The 24710-nt window shown below is 43.4% G+C and overlaps 1 protein-coding gene across 2 annotated transcripts; it reads left to right on the top strand.

Annotated features, from left to right (window-relative positions):
• The first annotated feature begins 377 nt into the window (after positions 1-377).
• arid4a (AT-rich interactive domain 4A) lies at positions 378-24600 on the top strand. Of its 2 annotated transcripts, XM_071365530.1 has the most exons (24): positions 378-487; positions 1456-1505; positions 1870-1980; positions 3222-3287; positions 3822-3912; positions 4097-4176; positions 4299-4396; positions 5973-6105; positions 6474-6553; positions 6755-6831; positions 7606-7811; positions 10653-10725; positions 11251-11345; positions 11732-11829; positions 12091-12340; positions 12655-12923; positions 17447-17611; positions 17859-18127; positions 18398-18466; positions 18777-20141; positions 21162-21266; positions 21404-21595; positions 21918-22064; positions 22376-24600. In XM_071365530.1, exons 2-24 carry the CDS (start codon positions 1500-1502, stop codon positions 22477-22479), a joined length of 4149 nt encoding a protein of 1382 aa, XP_071221631.1. In that variant the 5' UTR covers positions 378-487; positions 1456-1499; the 3' UTR covers positions 22480-24600. The 2 variants fall into 2 exon arrangements, with proteins under 2 accessions (XP_071221631.1, XP_071221632.1); XM_071365531.1 differs by lacking the exons at positions 378-487; positions 1456-1505; positions 1870-1980; ... (5 more) ...; positions 6474-6553; positions 6755-6831 and adding an exon at positions 6838-7130.
• The last annotated feature ends 110 nt before the right edge of the window (positions 24601-24710 follow it).

Genomic DNA, 24710 nt, shown 5'->3' with positions numbered 1-24710 from the left:
CATAGCTAGTAACTCCTTATTTCAAATACGAGTCACGGCCAGAACCATCCAACGAGTGTGTAGAAATGGCACGTGTTTTCACAAACAGTCCATTTCCATCCTTAGGAGTGACAAGGAAGCTTCCAGCCAGTGTCGAAAATAGGCGGTCCATTGTAAAATATGTCTAACCAGTGAAAGGCTTGGATTTAGATAAGTAAAGCCAATCATATTTCCATAGTGGGGTGTTCTGGAGGATAAAAAAGCCAAGTATATGAGGACCAATGGCAACTTTTCCCTCAAAGAGCCGATTTCATCTCTACCAACCAGCAATAGAGATTAGTTATGTCCTATAGCATTTGAAGCATGTGTTGACCAATCACATTTCTGCGATTTGACCACCACTGTCATGGCAGCCAATCTGATTTCGAGAAACACAGCTTCGGATCAAGCTTATTCTTCGTGTATTGCTTTGCAACTCTAGCAAGTGGTGAGCAGTCGGGTCGTTGCAGTAAGTATAAAAAAATATTAGCTAATATTCCTCTAAAATGAATTACAAACAGTTCAAGCTATTTAGATCAAGGTGACACCCGTTTTGTTAAATGCGGACGACACTTAGCTCAATGTCTCTTTATTTTGTCTTGCAAGATTAGACCGTAAGGAATTGAATGGCAGTGACCAGTCGGCTTGTTTTTGCAGTGAAGAAATGTATGCGCCTTTTGTGAAACTGTATAATAAATAAATAATTGTTGTCCTGATACTTTTTGTTTTATCGTCGTGAACTACCTGCTTCTCGTTTATCCGAAAGAGAACCACCGTTTGAAATGTTATGCCGGAACTAGCTAGCTGACAAACTCAATGACTAGCAAGGCTGTTTAAATCGCCATATCGATAAACTGTTCTTAGCTAGCTAACCTTAGTATGGTGAAGTTAGCTAGCTAGGTAGCTAAATTTAGCTCACGAGTTGAGAGAAATATTCTGTCTTTCCTTATTTTCACAAAGACTGACGATATTTTTATATTTTCTGTTTTACTGAAACAACCTTGTTTAAGATGACTGTGTGGCACACATTTTAGAGACCGAGATGTTCTTTGTAACGTTATTTCAAGCAGTTTGGAATGAACCCCCAGCCTGACATGGTGCAGCACGGCGAGCTATGATGGCGACGTGACACACACAGTCAGATTGCGAGGCAAGCGGGAAGAAACACGCATTATTCTTCTTGTCTATGTGTAACGTCCTCTTTTTAACAAGCTTTCGACTAATTATTTGAGGTCTATTTTAACAATCCGCATACAGTGAAAACTAGCTAGCTACACATTTTTGTACATCTGGAGGGAGGGGGCGGCTGCATCGAGCTTGAAAAGAATGCGTTAAGTAGCTAGCTAGTTTGTTAGCTAGTATATTTATTAATTTGTCCCAGTTTATAGCTATTCTGACACGTCTTTAATAATCTGCCATTACTATATTGTTTTACAGCAATCAAAACCAATCGAGCTGGACTCCCTCAAATAGTCTCTACGATGAAGGTAAGTCACTTGACTAACCTCAGTTGAAAACAGGAGTGAAGCCGACGCCTCTTTCACTTAGCTTGCAAAGAGACAGGGTCAACTGTATATGGTTGGCAACAACATGTCAACTTGAATGTGTCAGAATGTCAGGCAAATAATGTTTCACAATTAATTTAAATGTTCTCACGTTTTAGTCTAGACATCACCACCACCTCTTCCTGAACAATATATTTAGATGAAAAATGCAACTTCACGTTTATGTGGCATATGATGGGTGTTAGAAGTTCATGCTTCATGGACATTTCATTTAATAGTGGCCGAACTGTTTTGTTCCGAAGTAATGACAATGATGCATGTTATGGCGCGTCTGTTTTTCTCACAGGCAGCAAACGAGCCTGCCTACCTGACCGTGGGGACGGAGGTCAGTGCCAAATACAGAGGTGCCTTCTGTGAGGCAAAAATCAAGACTGTTAAACGGATGGTGAAGGTTAAGGTAAGAGCACCACACAACAATGGCACCAACCCAAATGGCAGCCTATTACCTTTTTATAGTGCACTACTTCTGACCAGAACCCATAAGGTTGTGGTCAAAAGTAGTGCATTATATAGGTAGTGTGTCATTTGGGACAATGACACTGTAATCAAACAAGGTAGTAAGTGGAATGGTCCATTATGTCAGCAAATGTTGATGTCCACATATTATAACAATATGTTTATATAGACAAGCTGATTGTCCAGTTTCGGGTGACAGTTTTGCTGCAAAAGAACCCCCCCCCCTTCTCTCGTATCTAGATATTAGTGTCTGCCAGTGGCATCTTTCAAGTAGAGACTTGTTCTATGAACAGTTTTCCTCAGTTTGTTTTATAAAGCATTAGGCAGTCTGTAACAGCCTACATAGTACCAGGTACACACTCCAAAAAAAGTTAATTTAGTCATGACATCATAACACAACAATAAACACAGGCGATACTGGAATGTTTGGATATTCTGCTGTTAAGCAGCAGGTAGTTTGTATTCAATTACTAACCTAATCTGTTGGCTTTAACATATGGTAATACACATGAATGTACATTAAATAGGGACTGATAATGCTTGGACATTGGATTAGCCAAGTCTTGTTTTGTATGTTTTTGAGCTATGGATAGGACTAGGAATTTAAGTTTTGTATTCAAAACCCATTGTGAAAATGTGGAGTTAGTGAACTGGTGAACCTGCTTCTAGTTGATGATGGTTATTGTTTAAAGACCAGATGATCCCCCACCAATCACCAGGTAGCAACATTGTGACCTGACCTTCTGTATTCTCCATTATTCTCCTTTGCTTTGCCACTTCCATTATAATTGTCACAAGGTCAGATTTCCCTTGACTGATTGTTTCATGGGACATGGTAGGTAGCCCCATTGAACTCTCTCCATATTAAACGTAGGCCGTCATTTGAAATAAGAATTTGTTATAAACTGACTTGTCTAGTTAAATAAATAACTGATGTGAACAATGAGGAAACTGAGTTTGCAAGTGAAGGCCCCATTCCCTGGTTATACTATAAGCACAAACCTACTACCGTATCATTGTCTTCCAGCACTGCCACGTGTAGCCCCTGAATACAGGAGTTAATCTAAAGTCCCTTGGGGACAGGTCAGGAAGGGAAGAGTTTTGTCTGTTACACAACTGAATTATTTCACCTTGACTGAACTTCTTATCTCATTCATTCTATTTCTTTGTCTCTCTCCCTAGGTGATGGTCAAAGGAGACACCACCTCGCAAGTTGTTCAAGATGATCAAGTGAAAGGACCGTTAAGGGTAAGTTGGAACTAACTGGCACCGCCAAACTCGTCACAGGAAGATAAGTAAAATATTAGTTAGGCCCTCGGTGTCCTTTTGGTTCTCAGAATAAATAATCTGTTAATCACATAATTCTAAGATCTGATCTGTCGGATACAACAATGGTGCTGTGCTTGTGACAGGAGTATATAGAAGAGGGACAGTTGGTATATATTGGGTATTGTTGACGTAAAGCTTATGTATATTGCCTAATGGTCATGTGACTAATGCTCTGGCAAAGCACACTGATCACCTGTAACAACTGTAAGCATCAATGGTTCCCCGACGGTTCAAAATGGCCTCAGTTTTTCTTTCCTGATGTTTTCGAAGCCCTGTGTGGTTCCCTTTTCATTGTTTGAACATATGTGATAGGCTTTCACTCTGCTCAGGCACATTGTTCTTTATTTAGGGGAAGTCTCTTAACTTTTGCAGTTTTGAGTTCTTGTTGAAATGGGAGTAAAAGAGCAGAATGTATGAGGTGTCTCAGTCTCATCCCTTTGTTTCCTTTTGCAGGTGGGCTCCACAGTGGAGGTGAAGAGTGCAGAGGGGATCTGCAGTGAGGCAACCATCAACAAACTCACAGACGCCAGTTGGTACACAGTGGGCAAGTACAGCAACAACACCCAAACTAATATACAATGCCTGCTCTTCAGTTAATGGGTAGCTGTCTTTGTTGGTTGCATTTCCCCCTTTTTCTCTCAACTTGCCTAATGGTTAATAACTATTTGTCTTTATAAAGTCCTTAGGAAGTCTCATATTTTGGTGTGACTTTTTTTCATGTGTTCCAGTGTTTGACGATGGGGATGAGAAGACACTCCGCAGGACGTCACTGTGTCTGAAGGGAGAAAGACATTTTGCTGAGAGCGAGGTAAAGGGACTAGTATTCTGACCTGACTCTTTTCTTAGCCATTTGATTTGCTGGCCTCTCCGTTATGTTACACGTTAACACATTGATTAAGCCCCCTCCTTTCACCTCTCCCTCACATCTAGACGTTGGACCAACTGCCCCTAACCAACCCAGAGCACTTTGGCACCCCCGTCATCGGGAAGAAGGGAAACCGCGGAGGGAGGAGGTCATCTCAGGCTCAGTAAGTTGACCGTTCTTTTACTTTTGGCTATAGGGAACCACACCGTTCTTTTACTTTTGGCTATAGGGAACCACACCGTTCTTTTACTTTTGGCTATAGGGAACCACACCGTTCTTTTACTTTTGGCTATAGGGAACCACACCGTTCTTTTACTTTTGGCTATAGGGAACCACACCGTTCTTTTACTTTTGGCTATAGGGAACCACACCGTTCTTTTACTTTTGGCTATAGGGAACCACACCGTTCTTTTACTTTTGGCTATAGGGAACCACACCGTTCTTTTACTTTTGGCTATAGGGAACCACACCGTTCTTTTACTTTTGGCTATAGGGAACCACACCGTTCTTTTACTTTTGGCTATAGGGAACCACACCGTTCTTTTACTTTTGGCTATAGGGAACCACACCGTTCTTTTACTTTTGGCTATAGGGAACCACACCGTTCTTTTACTTTTGGCTATAGGGAACCACACCGTTCTTTTACTTTTGGCTATAGGGAACCACACCGTTCTTTTACTTTTGGCTATAGGGAACCACACCGTTCTTTTACTTTTGGCTATAGGGAACCACACCGTTCTTTTACTTTTGGCTATAGGGAACCACACCGTTCTTTTACTTTTGGCTATAGGGAACCACACCGTTCTTTTACTTTTGGCTATAGGGAACCACACCGTTCTTTTACTTTTGGCTATAGGGAACCACACCGTTCTTTTACTTTTGGCTATAGGGAACCACACCGTTCTTTTACTTTTGGCTATAGGGAACCACACCGTTCTTTTACTTTTGGCTATAGGGAACCACACCGTTCTTTTACTTTTGGCTATAGGGAACCACACCGTTCTTTTACTTTTGGCTATAGGGAACCACACCGTTCTTTTACTTTTGGCTATAGGGAACCACACCGTTCTTTTACTTTTGGCTATAGGGAACCACACCGTTCTTTTACTTTTGGCTATAGGGAACCACACCGTTCTTTTACTTTTGGCTATAGGGAACCACACCGTTCTTTTACTTTTGGCTATAGGGAACCACACCGTTCTTTTACTTTTGGCTATAGGGAACCACACCGTTCTTTTACTTTTGGCTATAGGGAACCACACCGTTCTTTTACTTTTGGCTATAGGGAACCACACCGTTCTTTTACTTTTGGCTATAGGGAACCACACCGTTCTTTTACTTTTGGCTATAGGGAACCACACCGTTCTTTTACTTTTGGCTATAGGGAACCACACCGTTCTTTTACTTTTGGCTATAGGGAACCACACCGTTCTTTGCTTTAGATAGTTTTATGACTTAACAAGCATTACCTCTTACATTTACCAGTATCATTTTAATCTATAGCAAGCATGCTTCTTGAAATGCTCTGCCTGCATACATTCAGACATGGTCATTTATATACAACAACGTAGCAAGATATATAGGCCCATGTAGGCCTTTGTGATTGATACAGCGTTGAGCTACTATAAAGCTCTGTAGAAGCTTTTGACTGAGACTAAAGGTTTTGACGGAGACGGACTATAGCTTCTGACCTGTAACAATTCTGTTCTGATGGGGAGTCCTGTTGTTCAACTCCTCAGTGCGGACGATGACAAGGAGTCGTCTTCCAGTGAAGGTGACAATGAGGACAGGAGGAGGCTAAACGATGACCTGATGGGTAAAGTGGCCAGTGTTCAGACTGGGACAGAGCGGACATCCTGGTACCTGGCCCTGGTGAGTCACAACCTGCACAGCCCCAGTTACACACAGTGTTTTTTTCTCTGCGCTCTTTCACTTTCTGTCCTGTTCTCTTTCACTTTCTCTCTTGCTCCCAATATGTATGGTATAATTAAATGTCCCTAGATCTTAGCAGCCATTGACAAGTTAGAGTTGTGCAGATCAGGGAGGTTTCAATCTTTCACATTCAGCTACACTTGTCCTACCTGCTAATTGAGAAGTGTCATGGAGATGTTAGTTCTGTTCATACAACCACCTGAAAAATAACTCCTTGTGAAACTGAAAGCAAATGGTCAAAAACCCTCCTAGACCTTTGGCCCTTGTTGTATGATTGTTCCTAACTGTTCTTTATTTGTTCTGTCTAGGTGATATCACCCAGCTGCAATGATGACTTGACAGTCAAGAAGGACCAATGTTTAGTCAGATCATTTGCAGACTCCAAATTGTAAGCGTTGTGCATCCTGCTTTTACATCATACAGTTTTAAAGAATTCCCAGTTCATTTACAAACATGTCTTGGTATATGTTTGCCCTGCCATGCAATGTAAATACACATGTATAATGTAAATTGCTGTTGCAGTCTTCTTAGAATTGGTACTTAAAAAAAATAAATCTGAATGCACATTTAGATGTTTGTTGTTTTTCAGTCACACTGTGGCAAGAAAGGAGATCCATGAAGTGAACATGGACAGCATCTCTAACCCTGAGTTCTCACCGAGGAAAGGTAAGGATGGCTCACCTAGGGAGCTCAACACTTACAATTCCAGTAAGTTCAAAAATGAATGGTATGTTTATTTCAACTGAATTGAGATGAAATTGACCTGTAGGCCTAACTCTTTACTTAGGGGGCTTTCACCAAATTGGTTCGGAGCGGTTTTTCCGAACTCTGGCGCATTTCCCACCCTTAGTTCGGTTCGTTTGGACTGGTGTGAACACTATGCGCACTAAACAACTCACCGTGGTTCGCTCAAAAAGGGTGGTCTCAGTCCGATTCCATTCTTACCGTGGTGCGGTTCGCTGCAGGTGAGAACGCAGTCCGAACCAAACAGGAAAATACCCAAGGAGTATTATTGGTTGTTTGACTGTGTGCATTTGATAAAATGCACGTAGTACCATTACTTTATCTCTGAAACATTCTGTGAGTAGCAGCGCATTTTGTGATCGCATCCAGGCTATACCGGGGATATAGGCTATTCACATCCCAGTTAGAACGGCTATTGTGGCTGTTCCCTCCCGAATGTTGTTGAAAGACCAAAGCGAAAGTAATATGACGTTTGCGACAAGTTATGCTTCTTGGTAATCATAGACGGATTGAACTTGATACTTTTCCCCCAAGAAACAAATGACTTGCATGAACTCGGGGTTTTGTTTGGACATTTAGCAATGTGAAACCAACTGGACCAGATTTGGGTGGGGGGACGTCGACAACAACAATGTAACATAATCTAAGTCTGATTTGAACTATGTGTGAAAGTACCCTTTTTCTGGCTACTCTCAGGGTTGGATGAGGCAGTGCATTTCCTCAAGACCAAGGTAGTTCCTGACAGTTGGAAGATGGACATGAGTGAGATTTTAGAATCCTCCAGCAGTGACGAGGAGGACACAGAAGGAAAGGAGAGTGACGACGATGATGATGATGATGAGGAGGAGGAGGAGGAGAAGGAGGAGGAGGAGGAGGAGGGGAAGGAAGATGCCAATGATGAGGTAAGAAGAACACTGTTTTAGTCTGGCGTGTTATTTTAAGACTACAAGTCAAGTCACTTTCCTTTTAGATGCTGATTAGGCCATAGGACTTCATTTATGAATATAAAAAGGCTATCAGTTTTGACAAGCCAGTAGCTTATCCAGTGTTTTGACTGTTTACTGACCTGTGTTATACTCTACTAACAATGACCACTACAACCTGCTTGAATAGCTACTCATTTATGGAGAGAGAAAGGAAGTTATCACTCTCCTTGCTGCATATTAATTTTGTCGTGATACGCTTTATCTGAGGGCCGGCTCTCAGTAATGTAAACCCAGCTGTCTATTGTAGTGACCTCACCTGCTCTGAGAATGAAGTTGACTTGGCACCATGCATTCATAGCATTCCCTTTCTGACATCTTGTGGCTACTGAGCCACCTTGATTGAGCCAGACTCCCAATAGACCCTGATTGCGTCCCAAATGACACCCTATTCCCTCTTAGTGTACTATTTTTGACCAGGGCCCATAGGGAATAGGGTGCCATTTGGGACTTAGTCCCAGTGTGTGGGAAAGCCCCTTCCTCCGGAACAACAATGGTTCTTTCTGCTCCCAGAGTTTGGGACAAATGGCCATTCGTGTGGTTTCAGACACTGTTCCCATAGCAACTGGCAGCTACTTCCTATCGTTTTAGAGAGGGGCTGTGGGGATTGGCTGAGGGCCAGTGGAGGCTCCTGACTCGAGTTCTTTCTACCTCTGCTGCTTGTCATAAAGGCTTTGCTTCTCATGAGTGAAATTGGTTCACTTCACTGTGTATTTGCTTGTGTCTGGGGCACTTGGCAGTCAAGGTATAATTCACACATTACATATCACAGCCTACATAGATTACAATGGCATGGACATTGTTGATTTTTCTTTCTAGTTCCTCCATTTTAGACTTCAGTGTACAGTGACAGTATCTGTTTAGTAATATTTGTACAGTGCATTCAGACCTCTTTTGACTTTTTCCACATTTTGTATGGATTATAATTTTTCCCTCATCAATCTACACACAATACCCCATAATGACACGGTAAAAAACGTTTTTTAGAAATTAAAAAAACGAAAATATCACATTTACATAAGTATTCAGACCCTTTACTCAGTACTTTGTTGAAGCACCTTTGTCAGCGATTACAGCCTCGAGTCTTCTTGGGTATGACGCTACAAGCTTGGCACATCTGTATTTGGGGAGTTCCTCCCATTCTTCTCTGCAGATCGTCTCAAGCTCTGTAAGGTTGGATGGGGAGTGTCGCTGCACAGCTATTTTCAGGTCTCTCCAGAGATGTTCGGTCGGGTTCAAGTCCGGGCTCTGCCTGGGCCACTCAAGGACATTCAGAGACTTGTCCTGAAACCACTCCTGCATTGTCTTGGCTGTGTGCGCAGGGTCGTTGTCCTGTTGGAAGGTGAACCTTTGGCCCAGTCTGATGTCCTGAGCACTCTGGAGCAGGTTTTCATCAAGGATCTCTTTGTACTTTGCTCCGTTCATCTTTGCCTCGATCCTGACTAGTCTCCAAGTCCCTGCCACTGAAAACCATCCCCACAGCATGATGCTGACACCACCATGCTTCACCATAGGGATGGTGCCAGGTTACCTCCAGATGTGACGCTTGGCATTCAGACCAGAGAATCTTGTTTCTCATGGTCAGATTCCTTGGGTACCTTTTGGCAAACTCCAAATGGGCTGTCATGTGCCTTATACTGAGGAGTGGATTCCGTCTGGCGACTCCAACATAAAGGCCTGATTGGTGGAGTGCTGCAGAGATGGTTGTCCTTCTGGAAGGATCTCCACAGACAAACTCTGGAGCTCTGTCAGTGACCATCGGGTTCTTGGTCACATACCGACCAAGGCTCTTCTCCCACAATTGCTCAGTTTGGCGGGGCGACCAGCTCTAGGAAGAGTCTTGGTGGTTCCAAACTTCTTCCATTTACGAATGATGGAGGCCACTGTGTTTTCGGGAACCTTCAATGCTGCAGAAATATTTTGGTACCCATCCCTAGATCTGAGCCCCGACACAATCCTGTCTCGGTGCTCTACGGACAATTCCTTCGACCTCATGGCTTGGTTTTTGCAAAAATTTCGAAAAACCTGTTTTCCCTTTGTAATTAAGGGGTATTGTGTGTAGATTTCTTAGGACTTTTGAATATTTTTTTTTCCATTTAAGATTAAGTCTGTAACGTAACAAAATGTGGAGAGTCCAGGGGTGTGAATACTTTCTGAAGGCATATCTATGGCCCTGGATGCTGTGAATAGGTAACACACCGTACAATATGATTCTCTGAGAATGGTTTCGCAAACTCATCGGAAGTTATGATGACATGTTTCTCTTGGCTATCGGATTACCCATTTAAGTGAGTGAGTGTTAAATATATTTAACCATTAAATCTGTCCTTGAATTTAACCTACACTAAGTTGTTTTGCCCAAGTGACTTGGCTTGACAAGTAACAGAATGTGCAACGACTTAAGAGGCAAAGCATGAGCTCAAAATAATCTCAGCACCTGACTGACTACTGGCCTTGGCATACATTAAATCTTCCTCTGCTCTAGTAGCATTGCTACCGCTACGGGAATGTATTAGTTATGTCAAGACTGATGGCTTGCATGTCACCTTGTGTACTCTGCTGGACTAGTCAGTAGAGACGATGGTTTTTGTCTTTATCATAATTTTTTTTAAAGTAACCTTTTTACCAGGTTAGTTGCATTGATATTTTGACTCAAGTGTGTTTGTCGAGACCGTGTCAAATTAGCAGCACACTCAATGAAGGATAATTGTCGGTTCATGTCTAATTTGCCTATATAACCAAGGTGTATGTTTCCTGCAGCCTGAGGATGAGGCAGACCCAGAGGAGAGGGATCACTTCCTGCAGCAGCTGTATAAGTTCATGGAGGATCGAGGTGAGCCTTCAGCCCTGTCCCATTTATCTTCCAGCCTGTCTACGTCCCAAATGGCATCCTATTCCCTATATAGTGCCCTACTTTTGACCAGGGACTATATAGGGAATATATATCCCATTTTGGGATGCAGCCCTGAATTGTGCATTACCTCACTTACTAACCCACAAGAGTTTGAAACCATTGGATTGATGTAAGAAATATGGTGGACACTCCACACCAATCCAGTGCTTTTACATCCTTGAGAGAGTGAATAAGTGCACACGTCAGGTAGAAGAATGGGAAATAATTGGCGATCTTTCATATGACTTTTACTGCACGCACACACTACCTGGCCTGGCTCTGAATTCCCCATCCATCTTTCATTTGATTTCACTGTAGGTCTTTGTAACACAATACATTCTAATCACTCATTCAATGACAACCCATGAAATAAAAAGGATCCTCCTGTGATTTTTCAATGCCCAAAAATGGGCTACTTTTCCTCTGTGTAACGTCACTCTGCTCTTCTCATCCTTTCCTCTTCAGGGACGCCAATTAACAAGCCTCCTGTGCTCGGCTACAAGGATCTGAACCTCTTCAAGCTCTTCAGGCTAGTCTACCACCAGGGGGGCTGTGACAAAGTGAGTGCATCATCTCTACAGCTTGCTCTCCCTCCCTCTTCTGAGTCCTCTTCACTGCAGCGGCAGGCAGACTGTCTGGTCTCGTCTAATGTGAACAACCTGTTCTCTCCAGCTTTGCCTTGACTCTCCTGCACCTCTGTAAGCAAAATTGCAGCGTGTAGCTTTTTAGTGGACTATCAAGGGGTGTCTGTCTGGCTGGTGTTTTGCACATCGGCTGCTATGAGGGCAAAGAAAACAGGCCTGCAAAAACGACTTAACAATTTGGACTCGCTCGATCAAGTGATGTTGGTAGCGTTTTGTCTCAGTACCTCTGTTTCTTTTGTTGAATATATTCTTGATATAGCGTAGCCTACATGAATGGTTATTGTGATGGTGTTTTTTTGCAGATTGAAAGTGGATCTGTGTGGAAACAAATCTACATAGACCTTGGCATTCCCGTCCTAAACTCTGCTGCATCCTACAATGTGAAGACTGCCTATAGAAAGTAGGTGTTTGATCACTTCATTCAGACTTAGAACCATCTGGTAAAGAGCGTTTGTTTCTTTTGAAGCTGTTGAGTCATTTTCTGTGCTTCAAACTGTATTTTAGGCCAGATTACTGTAAAGCACTTGTGAAATATGTTGCTGTAAAAAAGGCTTTATAAATAGATTTCATTGATTTGTGTTTTTATGCACCAAGATTGTTTCTAAGTGTTGTGAGTGATGTCTACTGTGCTTGAGGGAGTGCTAATACATTGTGTGTGTAGGTACCTGTATGGCTTCGAGGAGTACTGTCGCTCAGCCTGCATCGTCTTCAGGACCATCCACCACAGCGAGGATCTGCCAGCTTCCCAGTCCCAGACAGAAGAGAAGGCTGCCCAGATCCCTGAGGTGAAGGAGTGCCAGGGCCCAACACCATCCGTCAAAACTGAGTCTGCTGCGGCCATGGAGGACAAGCCTGCCCAGGAGGAGGCAGAGTCGGGGAGCGAGAGCGACAAAGATGTCTCCTCTCCTAGGGTTAGTAAGAGTTGTATTTTGTTTTTTTGTCGTAATTTGTACATGACACTGAAGATGATTCAATTTTGGACTCTGTTAGATTGAAATCCTGTTCAGTTTCATGGTCAGTCAGTGTGACCAGGGTAGGTTCTCTTTCATTGAGATGGCTTTCTACTGTTCCTTCCCTCGGATCTTCTTTCAATGCGTTTTGAGAAGGAGCCGGGGGAGGATGCGAGGAAATACATTTGAGACGGAGCTGTAGGTAGTTTTGCTGCAGGCAGCCTAGGGTTCCTCCTCCACAGACACTAATCACTTTACTTTCTTCTTTATCTCAGGGGAGGAGACGGTGCACTGTGACCCCGGTCAAAGCTGAGGTGAAGGAGCCCTCAAAGCTGGAGAAGATCAAAGAGAAGGAGGAGCAGAGTGGTGTGGGGGAGACCAGCGGAGAGGAGACTGGAGGTCCGAGAGACGGCAGCAGGTCAGATGGAGGGGACACCCCGGGGAACAGACGTAGCCGACGCCTGGAGGAGTCCGATAAAGAGTCTGAGGACGAGGAGGAGGAGTTGGAGGATGAGGAAGACAGCGAGAGGAGAGTCGGAGAAAGGTACAGTTGAATGTTAATGAACTATCAGTGTAAAATAAATGGTGATCGAATTCATGGAATGTTCAAGATGATGTAATAATTGAATGTCACCTCAGGGCATCAAGTCTATTAGCTGCCAAATGTTAATCTTCTCAAGTTCCTCTATTTTGTACTTGTCAGGATGTGTGGCCATTGAACTGACTAGAATGTCATGAATTGTGTAACACACAAACAGGAGGAATGTGATTACAATCGAAGTGTGGTTTCGCATACTTGCTGAAGTCTTGTGATGTCATGTTTCAGGGTTGGTTTCCTATTGGATGGCATTGCTGCAGATATTTTTGTTGTTGCTGTAACGTGCAGAGCTAATGGTCATATTTACTAGGAAGCAAACTGACCGAAAGGTGGAGCGATTATCTGAATTTGTCCAATAAGAAACTCACATTTTCGTTGTAAAACGGTTTGCTACGGTGTGAACTAATGAATACGACCCATTTCTATCATGTGAAATTGGAGTAGTGCTTGAAGTACTGAATGAAGAGCTTCGTCGCTGAGTTTAAGGGCCTTGTTCGGATGGCTCTACAGTGAGCCCAAAGGTATTTTTTAGGACTCTTTTGTTAGATCACGGAAAGGGGGTCTGTAGAAATCCCTTAAAGTGGCAATGTAACTTTTTGGGGGACCTGACCAATTTCACATAGATCTATAACTCACATGTCTATCATTCTACTTGAAAGCAAGTCTAAGAAGCGGTAGACCTGTTCTATGTGTGCTATTTCTATGCTTCATCAATCAATCAAATTTATTTATAATGCCCTTACATCAGCCAATGTCACAAAGTGCTGTACAGAAACCCAGCCTAAAACCCCAAACAGCAAGCAATGCAGATGTAGAAGCACGGTGGCTAGGAAAAACTCCCTAGAAAGGCCAGAACCTAGGAGGAAACGTAGAGAGGAACCAGGCTCTGAGGGGGGCCAGTCCTCTTCTGGCTGCCGGGTGGAGATTATAACAGAACATGGCCAAGATGTTCAAACGTTCTTAGATGACCAGCAGGGTCAGATAATAATAATCACAGTGGTTATAGAGGGTGCAACTGGTCAGCACCTCAGGAGTAAATGTCAGTTGGCTTTTCATAGCCGATCATTCAGAGTTAGGTAGGCAGGTACGGTAGAGAGAGAGTCAAAAACAGCAGGTCCGGGACAAGGTAGCACGTCCAGTGAACAGGCTTCTTATGGCTGCAATCCCGGTAACGGGATCAATATGACAACGGCCAGTGAAAGTGCAGGGAGCCAAATTCAAACAGAAATCTCATAATTAAAATTCCTCAAACATACATGTGTCTTATACCATTTTAAAGGTATTCTTGTTGTTAATCCCACCAAAGTGTCCGATTTTCAAATAGGCTTTTCAGCGAAAGCACCACAAACGATTATGTTAGGTCACCACCAACTCAAAGAAAAATTCTGCCATTTTTCCAGCCAAAGAGAGGAGTCACAAAAAGCACAAATAGAGATAAAATGAATCACTAACCTTTGATGATCTTCATCAGATGACACTCATAGGACTTCATATTACACAATACATATGTCTTGTTCGATTAAGTTCATATTTATATCAAAAAACCTCAGTTTACATTGGCGCCATGTTCAGAAATGCCTCCAAAACATCCAGAAAAATTGCAGAGAGCCACGTCAAATAACAGAAATACTCATCATAAACTTTGATGAAAGATACATGTTTTACATAGAATTAAAGATACACTTGTTCTTAATGCAACCGCTGTGCCAGATTTCAAAAAGCTTTACGGCAAAACACAATATTCAATAATCTGAAAACAGGGTTCAGCCACAAAAGCAAGCCATACAGTTACCCGCCCAAATTGTGCAGTCAACAAAACTCATAAAAAGCATTATAAATCTTCACTTTGCTGATCTTTGTCGGAATGCACTCCCAGGACTCCCACTTCCACAAGAAATTTTCGTTTATGTCCATCATTTATGTCCAAATAGCTATTTTTGTCGCATGTTTGGTATACAAATCCAATGTCAGGGAAGCGCGTTCACTAAAACCTGATGAAATGTCCAAAAGTTCCGTAACAGTCCGTAGAAACATGTCAAATGATGTATTGAATCAATCTTTAGAATGTTTTTAACATCTTGAATAACGTTCCAACCGGAGAATTACATTGACTTCAGATGAGCGATGGAACGGAGCTCCCTCATGTGAACGCGCATGGTCAAAGAATGGTCACCTCATGGTAGACCTGACTAATTCTCCTCTCATCCGGCCCCCCTTCACAGTAGTCATCAGACAACGTTCTACAGACTGTTGACATCTAGTGGAAGCCGTAGGAAGTGAAAACTCATCCATATCTCACTGTGATTTCAATGGGAGCTTGGTTGAAAATCTACCAGCCTCAGAATTTCCACTTCCTGTTTGGATTTTTTCTCAGGTTTTTTCTTGCCATATGAGTTCTGTTATACTCACAGACATAATTCAAACAGTTTTAAACTTCAGAGTGTTTTCTATCCAATACTAATAATAATATGCATATATTAGCAACTATGACTGAGGAGCAGGCCGTTTACTCTGCACCTTTCATCCAAGCTACTCAATACTGCCCCTGCAGCCATAAGAAGTTAACCATCTTACATATTAAACCTTATTTGTTCATCAAATTGTGAATAACTCACCACAGGTTAATGAGAATGGTGTGCTTGAAAGTATGCACATAACTCTGCAATGTTTGGTTGTATTGGAGAGTCTCTTAAATAATTTCCCACACAGTCTATGCCTGTATTTAGTTTTCATGCTAGTGAGGGCCGAGAATCCACACTCACATAGGTACGTGGTTGCAAAGGGCATCAGTGTCTTAACAGTGCGATTTGCCAAGGCAGGATACTCTGAGCGCAGCCCAATCCGGAAATCTGTCAGTAGCTTCGGATTAAATTAAATTTTCACAGAACCGCTTGTTGCAATTTTGATGAGGCTCTCTTGTTCAGATATTGGTAAGTGGGCTGGAGGCAGGGCATGAAAGGGATAACGAATCCAGTTTGTGTCGTCCGTTTTGGGAAAGTACCTGCGTAATTGCGCACCCAACTCACTCAGGTGCATCGCTATTTCACATTTGACATGGTCTGTAAACTAGATTTCATTTGCACACAAAAAATCCTACAATGATGGAAAGATCTGTGTGTTGTCCTTGTTAATGCAGACCGAGAAGAGCTCGAACTTCTTAAAGCATAGCCTCAATTTTGTCCCGCACATTGAATATAGTTGGAGAGTCCCTGTAATCCTAAATTCAGATCATTCAGGGCGAGGGGAAAAAACATCACTCAGATACGCCAGTCATGTGAGAAACTCGTCATCGTGCAAGTGGTCAGACAAGTGAAAATTATGGTCGGTAAAGAACTTTAAGCTTGTCTCTCAATAAAAATAAAAAAACATGTCAATACTTTGCCCCTTGATAACCAGTGCACTTCTGTGTGTTGTAAAAGCTTTACATGGTCGCTGCCCATATCATTGCATAGTGCAGAAAATACACGAGAGTTCAGGGGCCTTGCTTTAACAAAGTTAACCATTTTCACTGTAGTGTCCAAAATGTCTTTCAAGCTGTCAGGCATTCCCTTGGCAGCAAGAGCCTCTCGGTGGATGCTGCAGTGTACCCAAGTAGCGTCGGGAGCAACTGCTTGCACGTGCGTTACCACTCCCCTGTCATGGCTTTTGCGCAATATGTACAGATACCAACATGAGCAGCAGCTACGTTTAGCTACATACGGAACGTTAGCGGAATTCCCATGAGAGAGTAACGGTTAATGTGATTGGATGTTAATTATTTCACTAGGCTACCTTTTATTTGATATTGTGTTGTTGTTTAGCTGTTTTTGGCAGTGAAACGAGGCTACTCGGGCGAGGGGGGGAGAAAACAAAACTCACCCAAATGTATAGCCCCATTGGAAAATATAAATGGACTGTTTGAAAATGTGAAGGGGGGAAAAATTGTATTTAAAAAAATAAAAAAACGTGAATCACATTTTTATTTTGCATACGTACCCCAGTTTGGGAATACCTGCTCTACAATATACTAGCTTATTTTGTCACAAACTGAAATTAGGTGAACTAAGAGTTTTAGCAACCAGGAAATGGCGGAGCAATATCTGCATACGCCAAGCTACTTAGTTGCACTATCAGGGTAAAGCAATGTGTTCTACTCCTTTTCATCAGAACCCTGGGATTTTGCATCTTTGTGGACAGAGGTCAGCTCAGCTGCTCCATTTATGTTGAACAAAGTTTGAAGCAGGTGTGCATTCATTAATGCACGTTGTAGAAAACTGTAGCAGAACGTTATGCAGCTGAAAACCTTTTGCAACAAAGTTACAAAAGTTCAGTTTAATCCCTCCCAGTTTGGTTCCTAGTGAATACACCACAGTATTGGCAGTGTTTAATAACCTGCTTTTGGATGTTAGCTAGCTTTATTTTTGTGAATGTGCACCGTAAGATTTGAAGGCTCTCGGGGACAGCCTTTAACCGTTTTTTTCTGTGGACAGGGGTGAGGACGAAGACTCTGAAGACTCAGTAACAGGGACTAAGGTGAAGGTAAAGTACGGTCGAGGGAAGACCCAAAAGATCTACGAGGCAAACATCAAGAAGGCAGAGAACGATGATGGAGGAGATGTCCTCTACCTGGTTCACTACTACGGCTGGAACGTCAGGTAACCCACAGACACATGCTTCCATTCTCACCCACCTGAAAGAGATGATAGGGATTTTATGATTCGCTGTTTTGATCACGGCAGTATTTTCAGTATTACTTTTCCACCTTTATCTGTTTTTGAAGTGACTTTGACTTTCAATGTAATATTTTGCTACTTAGTGCAAGTATGTTTATTGTATGTGTATAATCTGAGAGATGAATGAGTGGGTCTAGCTATAGGGTTAATGGCTTAATTTCCCCTCTAGGTATGATGAGTGGGTCAAAGCAGACCGGATAATCTGGCCTGTCGACAAGGGCGGAACAAAAAAGAAACAGAAAAAGAAAGTGAAGAATAAAGAGGAATGCGAGAAGGAGGACGACAAGCAGGGGAAGCTGTGTGGCTTGAAGCGAGGTCGCCCTCTTCTTAGAACCACCCCCGCCAGCGCCAACCGCAGCGTCTCCAAGACCCCCAGCAGTGAGGGGCGCTCCAGCAGCAAGAGCAAATCTGATGTATCAGCCCTGCCCAACGGAGAGGGTAAGAGACCCGACACCTGTACTTAGGTACCAGCATGTAACATGACACCATGGGTGCATCTTGAACCCTGGCTTCCTTTTCTCCCATCTCCTCCTCATCGATCATCAGTATTATGGAGAGGGTAAGACCGTGGGGCTCGTTCAGCAGGCTGTAATCTTATACAATGTTCAGACCGAAATGTATTATTATATAGAACTGATATCGTTGTCTGTCATGTAGAATAGTGAATCGTGACAGCTCTTGATTTGATTTGTCTGTCTGTGTAAACAGGTACCCCTCGCCGACGCACAAGAAGAACCTCTGGGATGTATGACTCGGACAGGGATTCTACCTCGAATGGTAGGTCAACATACCTCTAGATGCAGTATAGTCACTAGTTTAATTAGGATAACTATGATAGTCCACATCTAAGAATGATTAGAGGGTGTTTCTGGCCATGGAAGGCTGGTTTTACCAGACACCGATTTAAACTTAGTCCTGGACTATGAATCCCTTTCAGTGGAGATTGATTTTGAGTCCAGGACTAGAATTAATCTGTATGGGGAAACTGCCCCTTGGTGTTTGGGAAGTAATTGTTATTTTAAGGATTGAAGCCTGGACTTTTGGATGCAAGCTAACCCTTGATGTCCCCCCTCTCTACTTCTGGTAGAAGAATCGGGGAACTCGTCAGAGGACAGTGAGTCAGAGGATTCTCCTGAGAAGAAGCCTGCGTGGGCGGAGAGGACAGACCCCGCCACGGCCCGTAAGCAGGAGGAGGAGGAGGACCGGAGGGTGGAGAGAGGAAGAGCAGAGGCAGCGGCCGCCGCTGCAGCCCAGGTCACAGCCCAAGACCAGCCCCCCAGCAGCCCTCAAGAGAAGGAGCAGCAGGAGGACACGCTCCCTGAGAGGGAGCCGGAGAAAGCTGAGGAGCAGCCCCAGGTGCCCCCCATGACCCCTGAACCCGACAGAACCAAGGAGGGGGACCCCCCTACCCCGAAATCCCCCAGGTCTAAAGCAGCACGTAGATGTAACGTTCGCGAGCCAGAGAGGAACACCAACAATGACACTGGCTCTGAAACACCCACCAAAACCACCACCATCATCACCACCACCACTCCCAACTACACTGAGACCGAGTCATCTCCCTGCCCGCGCCCCCTGAACAGGCAGGATGAGCCCATGGTGGTCCTTCATTGTCTCCCTGCTGAGCACATTCCTAGCATCCCCGACCTTCCCACCATGGACTCGGACACAGACTCGGCCACGGAGGAGGAGATCTGCAGGGAGGAGCGAGGTGTGGCCAAGCGTAAAGCCACTGAGCAGAGGACGCCGGACAAGAAGGTGCGTCTGGACAGGAGGGAAGAGACGACCAAGATGGACTCGCCAGCCAGGCGGCCCGCTGACTCGCCCGCCAGGCGGCCCGCTGACTCCCCAGAGTGGAGGCTGGAGGCAGGGGGACAGAGAGGCGAGGAGCGCCTGACGCCAGCAATGGGTAAAACAGAGCCCGAGGCTAAAACAGAGATGCCTGCCCTCACTCCGGAGGTGCAGTGTCAAGGTCTAGGAGAGGGAGGTGTAGCAGGAGGTCGACCCAGGTTGGAGCAGCTAGCCTCTGGGGTCGAGGAGGAGGTGATGCCCCAGATCGGCCCTGAGGCGCTGGTCTGTCACGAGGTGGATCTGGACGACCTGGATGAGAAGGACAAGACCTTAGCAGAAGACCTCCTAATGATGATGAGTCAAGGGAAGGTCCATGCTCCCCCTCCGTCCAATGCCTCCTCCCACCAGACCCACAACAACCCTCCTCTGTCCTCGGGGGGCGTTGCTCCTCCACTCTGCTCCCCCACCTCTGCCCCCAGCCCTGATGAGTCCCACAGCACCAAGAGTGAGAGCGACGTCCCCATCGAGGTGGACAGTGTAGCCGGGGAGTCTCAGGAGGGGCTTGGTGATAACGAGTCGGCCAACTCAAACTGCTTTGAAGCTAGCACCAGCTCCAGCAACTCCAGCATGTCACTACAGGAGAGGGACACCAAGGACAGAGGTGGGTCATACAAAGACAAATACAATGGCATAGAATAGGCTATCTTAGGGACGTGACAAAGGGCACATTTTTCTTAACATTGAAATTGCCATAATTTTTTTTTGTTAAAACGATTTCAATCATAATTTCAGAATGAAGAATAGTGTCCTATTTCGTATGGTCACAATGAAGTTCTATCTACCGCAGTCATAGGCTGAATCTCAAACCCAACACTTGACTCCTAAGCCCTCTTATCGAGTGGCCACTTACTGTTGTTTGATAGCGACCACTCGAGTCTGCAATGAGCATTGAGACGATGCGCACTCAACGTCCAAACTTACCAATATCCCAAAGATCTATTTGCGAGCATTGTGTCCTTCGACCTGTCTTGTGCATGACTCACCCGCTGTGAAACTGGGGCAGACAGACGCATATACTGATAGACAGTGAGAAAGTTATAAAAAACAAAATGACATCTCCTATTCCTGCCCAAAATGTGCAATTTATATCGGTCGCCAGTGATTTCATCAGCTGATTTAGGTTATAACCTGACTTCTGCTTGTTAGCTTCACTGACACAGGGATGGAATTTTAGCTAGATAACTATGGCTGTTGGTCACTATACTGACAAACGGTGTGTATTTATGATAGTTTGACAGCTTGCTGATGAAGTTGTAGACATACTCCCAGCAGTCAGTCCATACTTCAGCATGCTTCCAAAGCACAGCCAGGCAGCAGTAGACTCGGTACTGTACTGACTTGGGGCAGAGCAGGCTGTTCGCTGCTGTCACAACAACTCACAACTCTGCCATTTTTCCAACATGGTGACGATGACTTGCGGCGTGCTTTATATCTGTGGCAAATAATTTGATGAATGCGTATCTCCTAACGTTACAGCATTGTTGTGTTTAGGTATTTGTAAAAAACAAAACAAAAAACAACCTTGATTATGATAGACCTGTTAATGGGCATTTTGTGAGAAATGCACAGTGATTTGGCCCTCTGAAATATATATTCTCAATATTCTCCCTTTCACGATCAGGTCAGAAAAGGTTGATGGACTGCCATATGAGTTCTTCTGCAAAGAAGCAGAAGCGAAACCAGAAACGGCCAAGCACAACATCCAAAATTGATAAGAACGGAGCAGGTACGTTTCATTGTTCAATTCCATTAATGGCAGGCTGTCAACTCACCCCCCAAAAAACGTGTAAATGTTTGAATCCTTCTTGGCAGTAATGTGATTTGTGGCTTCAAATAAAGTATTTAAAATGTGTGTGACCACAGGGCACAGCAGTGACAGTGAGGACCTGGCTGTCATGGACACCTCTAGTAAGATGACTCCAGTGCAACACTCCAGGTCTAAAGGAAGCCAGAAGCTGCTCTCTCCCAACAGTAAGGAGCTAGAGAAATACAAGCACAAAGACAAGCAGTCCTCCTTCCCCTCCCCTCGCACTTACAAGTGGACCTTCCAGCTCAGTAAGTAGAACTAACCACTTATCCCTTATCTCAGGTGTTAAGGATGAGGAATAACAACAGGGGCCGGTTTCCCAGACAGACTAAGCCTAGTGCTGGACTAAAAAAACTATTTATGACTAGGCTTAATCTGTGTCTGGGAAACTGGCCCTAGGAGTTTGGATTTTAGCCTTAATTTTGTGAATATTCTTAAATGCAATATTGTATTCAGTGTTCTAAATGAATTGGTTTTGAAAGCATGCATAGCGTTATAGCTGAATGGTCAAAGTGTGTTTTTATTTGTTCTGACCTTTTACAATAAGAACTTTTGTGCGTCTCTGAGCAGATGAACTGGACAGCATGACAAGTGCTGAGAGGATATCCTTCTTACAAGACAAACTACAGGATATAAGGAAGTATTACATGTCACTCAAGTCTGAAGTGGCCTCCATAGACAGGAGGCGGAAGAGGTTAAAGAAGAAGGAAAGAGAAGGTAATATGGCTTTTCCTCCGTTCCTCCTGTCAACTCTGATTTCGCTGAAGACTCAATGTTCTTCTAGTCCTTAGTCATGTTCCAGAGCAAACTGCTTGAATAGCTTTGTATTGTAATGCTTTACTTGGAATATTTCCTTAGTGTTTTTGGCACACATACAGCTGTCGACCCTTGTCTCCCTCTCCTAGTACTGTCTATAGCTTTCATTGTAATGTTTTGCTTTGTTTCCATGGTCTCTTTGCTCACCACAATAATTTGTAGAGTATGAAAGACTGATACAGCTGTCTAACCTGGTCTCTCCTCCTTCCCAGTGTCCCACACCACAGCGTCAACGTCGTCCGGCTCGTCAGACACTGGGATGAGCCCCTCCTCTGCCTCGCCCACTCAGAACACTGTGGCTGTCGAGTGTAGGTGATGACACGCCTCCTCCCCCATGGCGATCACCTTGCCCATCTCTGCCTGCCAGCCCAGCATCCCGCTGCCTCCCTGGAGACACAGGGTACATCTAAAATGGCACCCTATTCCCTATATAGAGAATATATTTTGACCAGAGACCCTGATCAAAAGTAGTCTACTATATATGGCATAGGGGTGGCACTCACGTACTGACACATAGGAGCAAGCGGCCTAAAGCACTCGACTGCCCCCCTCGGTCTCCTTTCACCCCTTATCCTTTCTACCGTATCCCGTCCACCACTTTCCTGCCTCGTAGTCATTTTAGTCCACCTATAGCAGTCGTCAGGAAATGGATTCCATGTGAGTTGAATGTAAAGGAAACTACAAACCCGACATACCCCGTCAGACTCCATCCTTGAACAGTCCATGGCACTTTTCTCCTCCCGCTTTGTCAGAACCACAGAAACATATAACCTCCTCTGGTTCCCCAAACGGGACCAATCTGGATGCAGTAATGAATCAATAATGTCCCAGACAGAACCAGACAAATGCAATGTATGTAACCTACAATGTAAAGGGTTCCTACCTATGTTAATAATGGTCACTTAACCAGCTGGACATGGTTTGCAAGAAGGTAAATTATGTTCGCTTGCACCATCAGAACTGCCAAAGTACTAGTGTTACAGCAGAGTGCCCTATTTTGGAAAAGTGTGAAATTCAATTGTGAAAGGGAATGTAGTTTACTGAAAACTGCAGCTGTTGTCTTCCACTATTGGAGTGTCAGCACAGATGAATTATGCAAACTATTTTTTTGTTATTTTTAAGAAAAGTAATTTAAAAAAAAAATAAAAAATAAGAAAAAGGTTTACAGTGGAACAAGAGAATGATTTCAGTGGACTAATTTCCTTTGCGAGTGTATTTTGCCGTTTTATATGTAATTGCAGAGTTTTTATTTTAGTATGGAAAATTTCAAAACTATATATCACAGCAGTAACGTTATTTAATGAAAGATTTCTCGAACTGAAAGTGTAAAATAAAGTCATGGTTTGCTTTGTTAAATATATTTATTCTGTTAGTGGAGACTTTTGTATTTTTTACAATATAGATACATGAACCTTCCACAGTTTGGACAATGGGAAAGTATATCGAAATAATGTAATGTGCTCATCTAAAAGCAGGCTTTGACTGTGTTTCAATTGGGGAGCTACTATGCAGTATATACACTGTGTACAAAACATTAGGAACACCTTCCTAATGTTGAGTTGCACCCCCTTTTGCCCGGGAAACTGTTGAGCGTGAAAAACCCAGCAGCGTTGCAGTTCTTGACACACACTACCATACCCCATTCAAAGGCACTTAACTCTTTCTGTCTTGCCCATTCACCCTCTGAATGGCACACATACACAATCCATGTCTCTATTTTTAAGGCTTAAAAATCCTTATTTAAAAACCTGTCTCCTTCCCTTGAAGTGATCTCAATAAGGGATCATAGCGTTCATCTGGACTCACCTGGAAAGAGCAGGTGTTCCTAATGTTTTGTACACTCAGTGTATGTTTCCCCCATTTTCAATAGGGCCCACTACTTTCCCTTAATGTTTGTTTTTCCCTAGATGTTTTTTTGGGAACACCATCATTTGGTGGCCTTCACTTTGTTTCTTGGTACTTGTATTTTATTTTCAACATGAGTTCTGACCAATTAAAAGTTGCATAAGAAGCATGTATGTTAAGCCCAGGGGTTTCCTATGATTTGTTTATTTTGTACATAACCATGTATTTGAAAAATACATTTTACACAAACTGTAAAGAATGATTTATTATTTTTAACCTCTTCTTTGTACCAGTATATTAAAACCTTTATTTTTCTGTCAAGTTGGTAGAAATGTTAGCACACAGTGTATATACTGAACCAGTGAGTTTCAGCATTAGTCTGAATTGAACCCCATAGAAGAGAATGGAAGCATTCAGAACATTTTAAAATGTTTGTTTGACTTGATTTCATTGTGAAAAAATGTACTTCTTAAAATCGAAGTTGATCTAGGGATTCCTAGATGAAGGTATTACGATTCCCGAGCAAAGCCATTGTATCTTTATGTAAAATAAGCAGAGCCCTCTTCATTTCTAATAAAAGTTCTTAAATATTTCCCTTGTGCAATACTGGTCATTGACGAGAGAAATCTGTCTCCAGGGGTTGTCCTGCAGCCACCTCTGCTAAACTGTTTTTTTTCTGGATAAATATCTGTATGTTAAACA

Source organism: Salvelinus alpinus, chromosome 25 (genome assembly GCF_045679555.1).
Source record: "Salvelinus alpinus chromosome 25, SLU_Salpinus.1, whole genome shotgun sequence".
Lineage (NCBI taxonomy): Eukaryota > Metazoa > Chordata > Actinopteri > Salmoniformes > Salmonidae > Salvelinus > Salvelinus alpinus.
This window is presented reverse-complemented; position numbering and strand designations above follow the sequence as displayed.

Excerpts from the sequence above, each read along its gene's own strand:
- arid4a (XM_071365530.1), top strand. Across the intron at positions 1,981-3,221 it reads AACGGATGGTGAAGGTTAAG|GTGATGGTCAAAGGAGACAC; the intron begins GTAAGAGCACCA and ends CTCTCTCCCTAG. Across the intron at positions 11,830-12,090 it reads GTGAAGACTGCCTATAGAAA|GTACCTGTATGGCTTCGAGG; the intron begins GTAGGTGTTTGA and ends TTGTGTGTGTAG.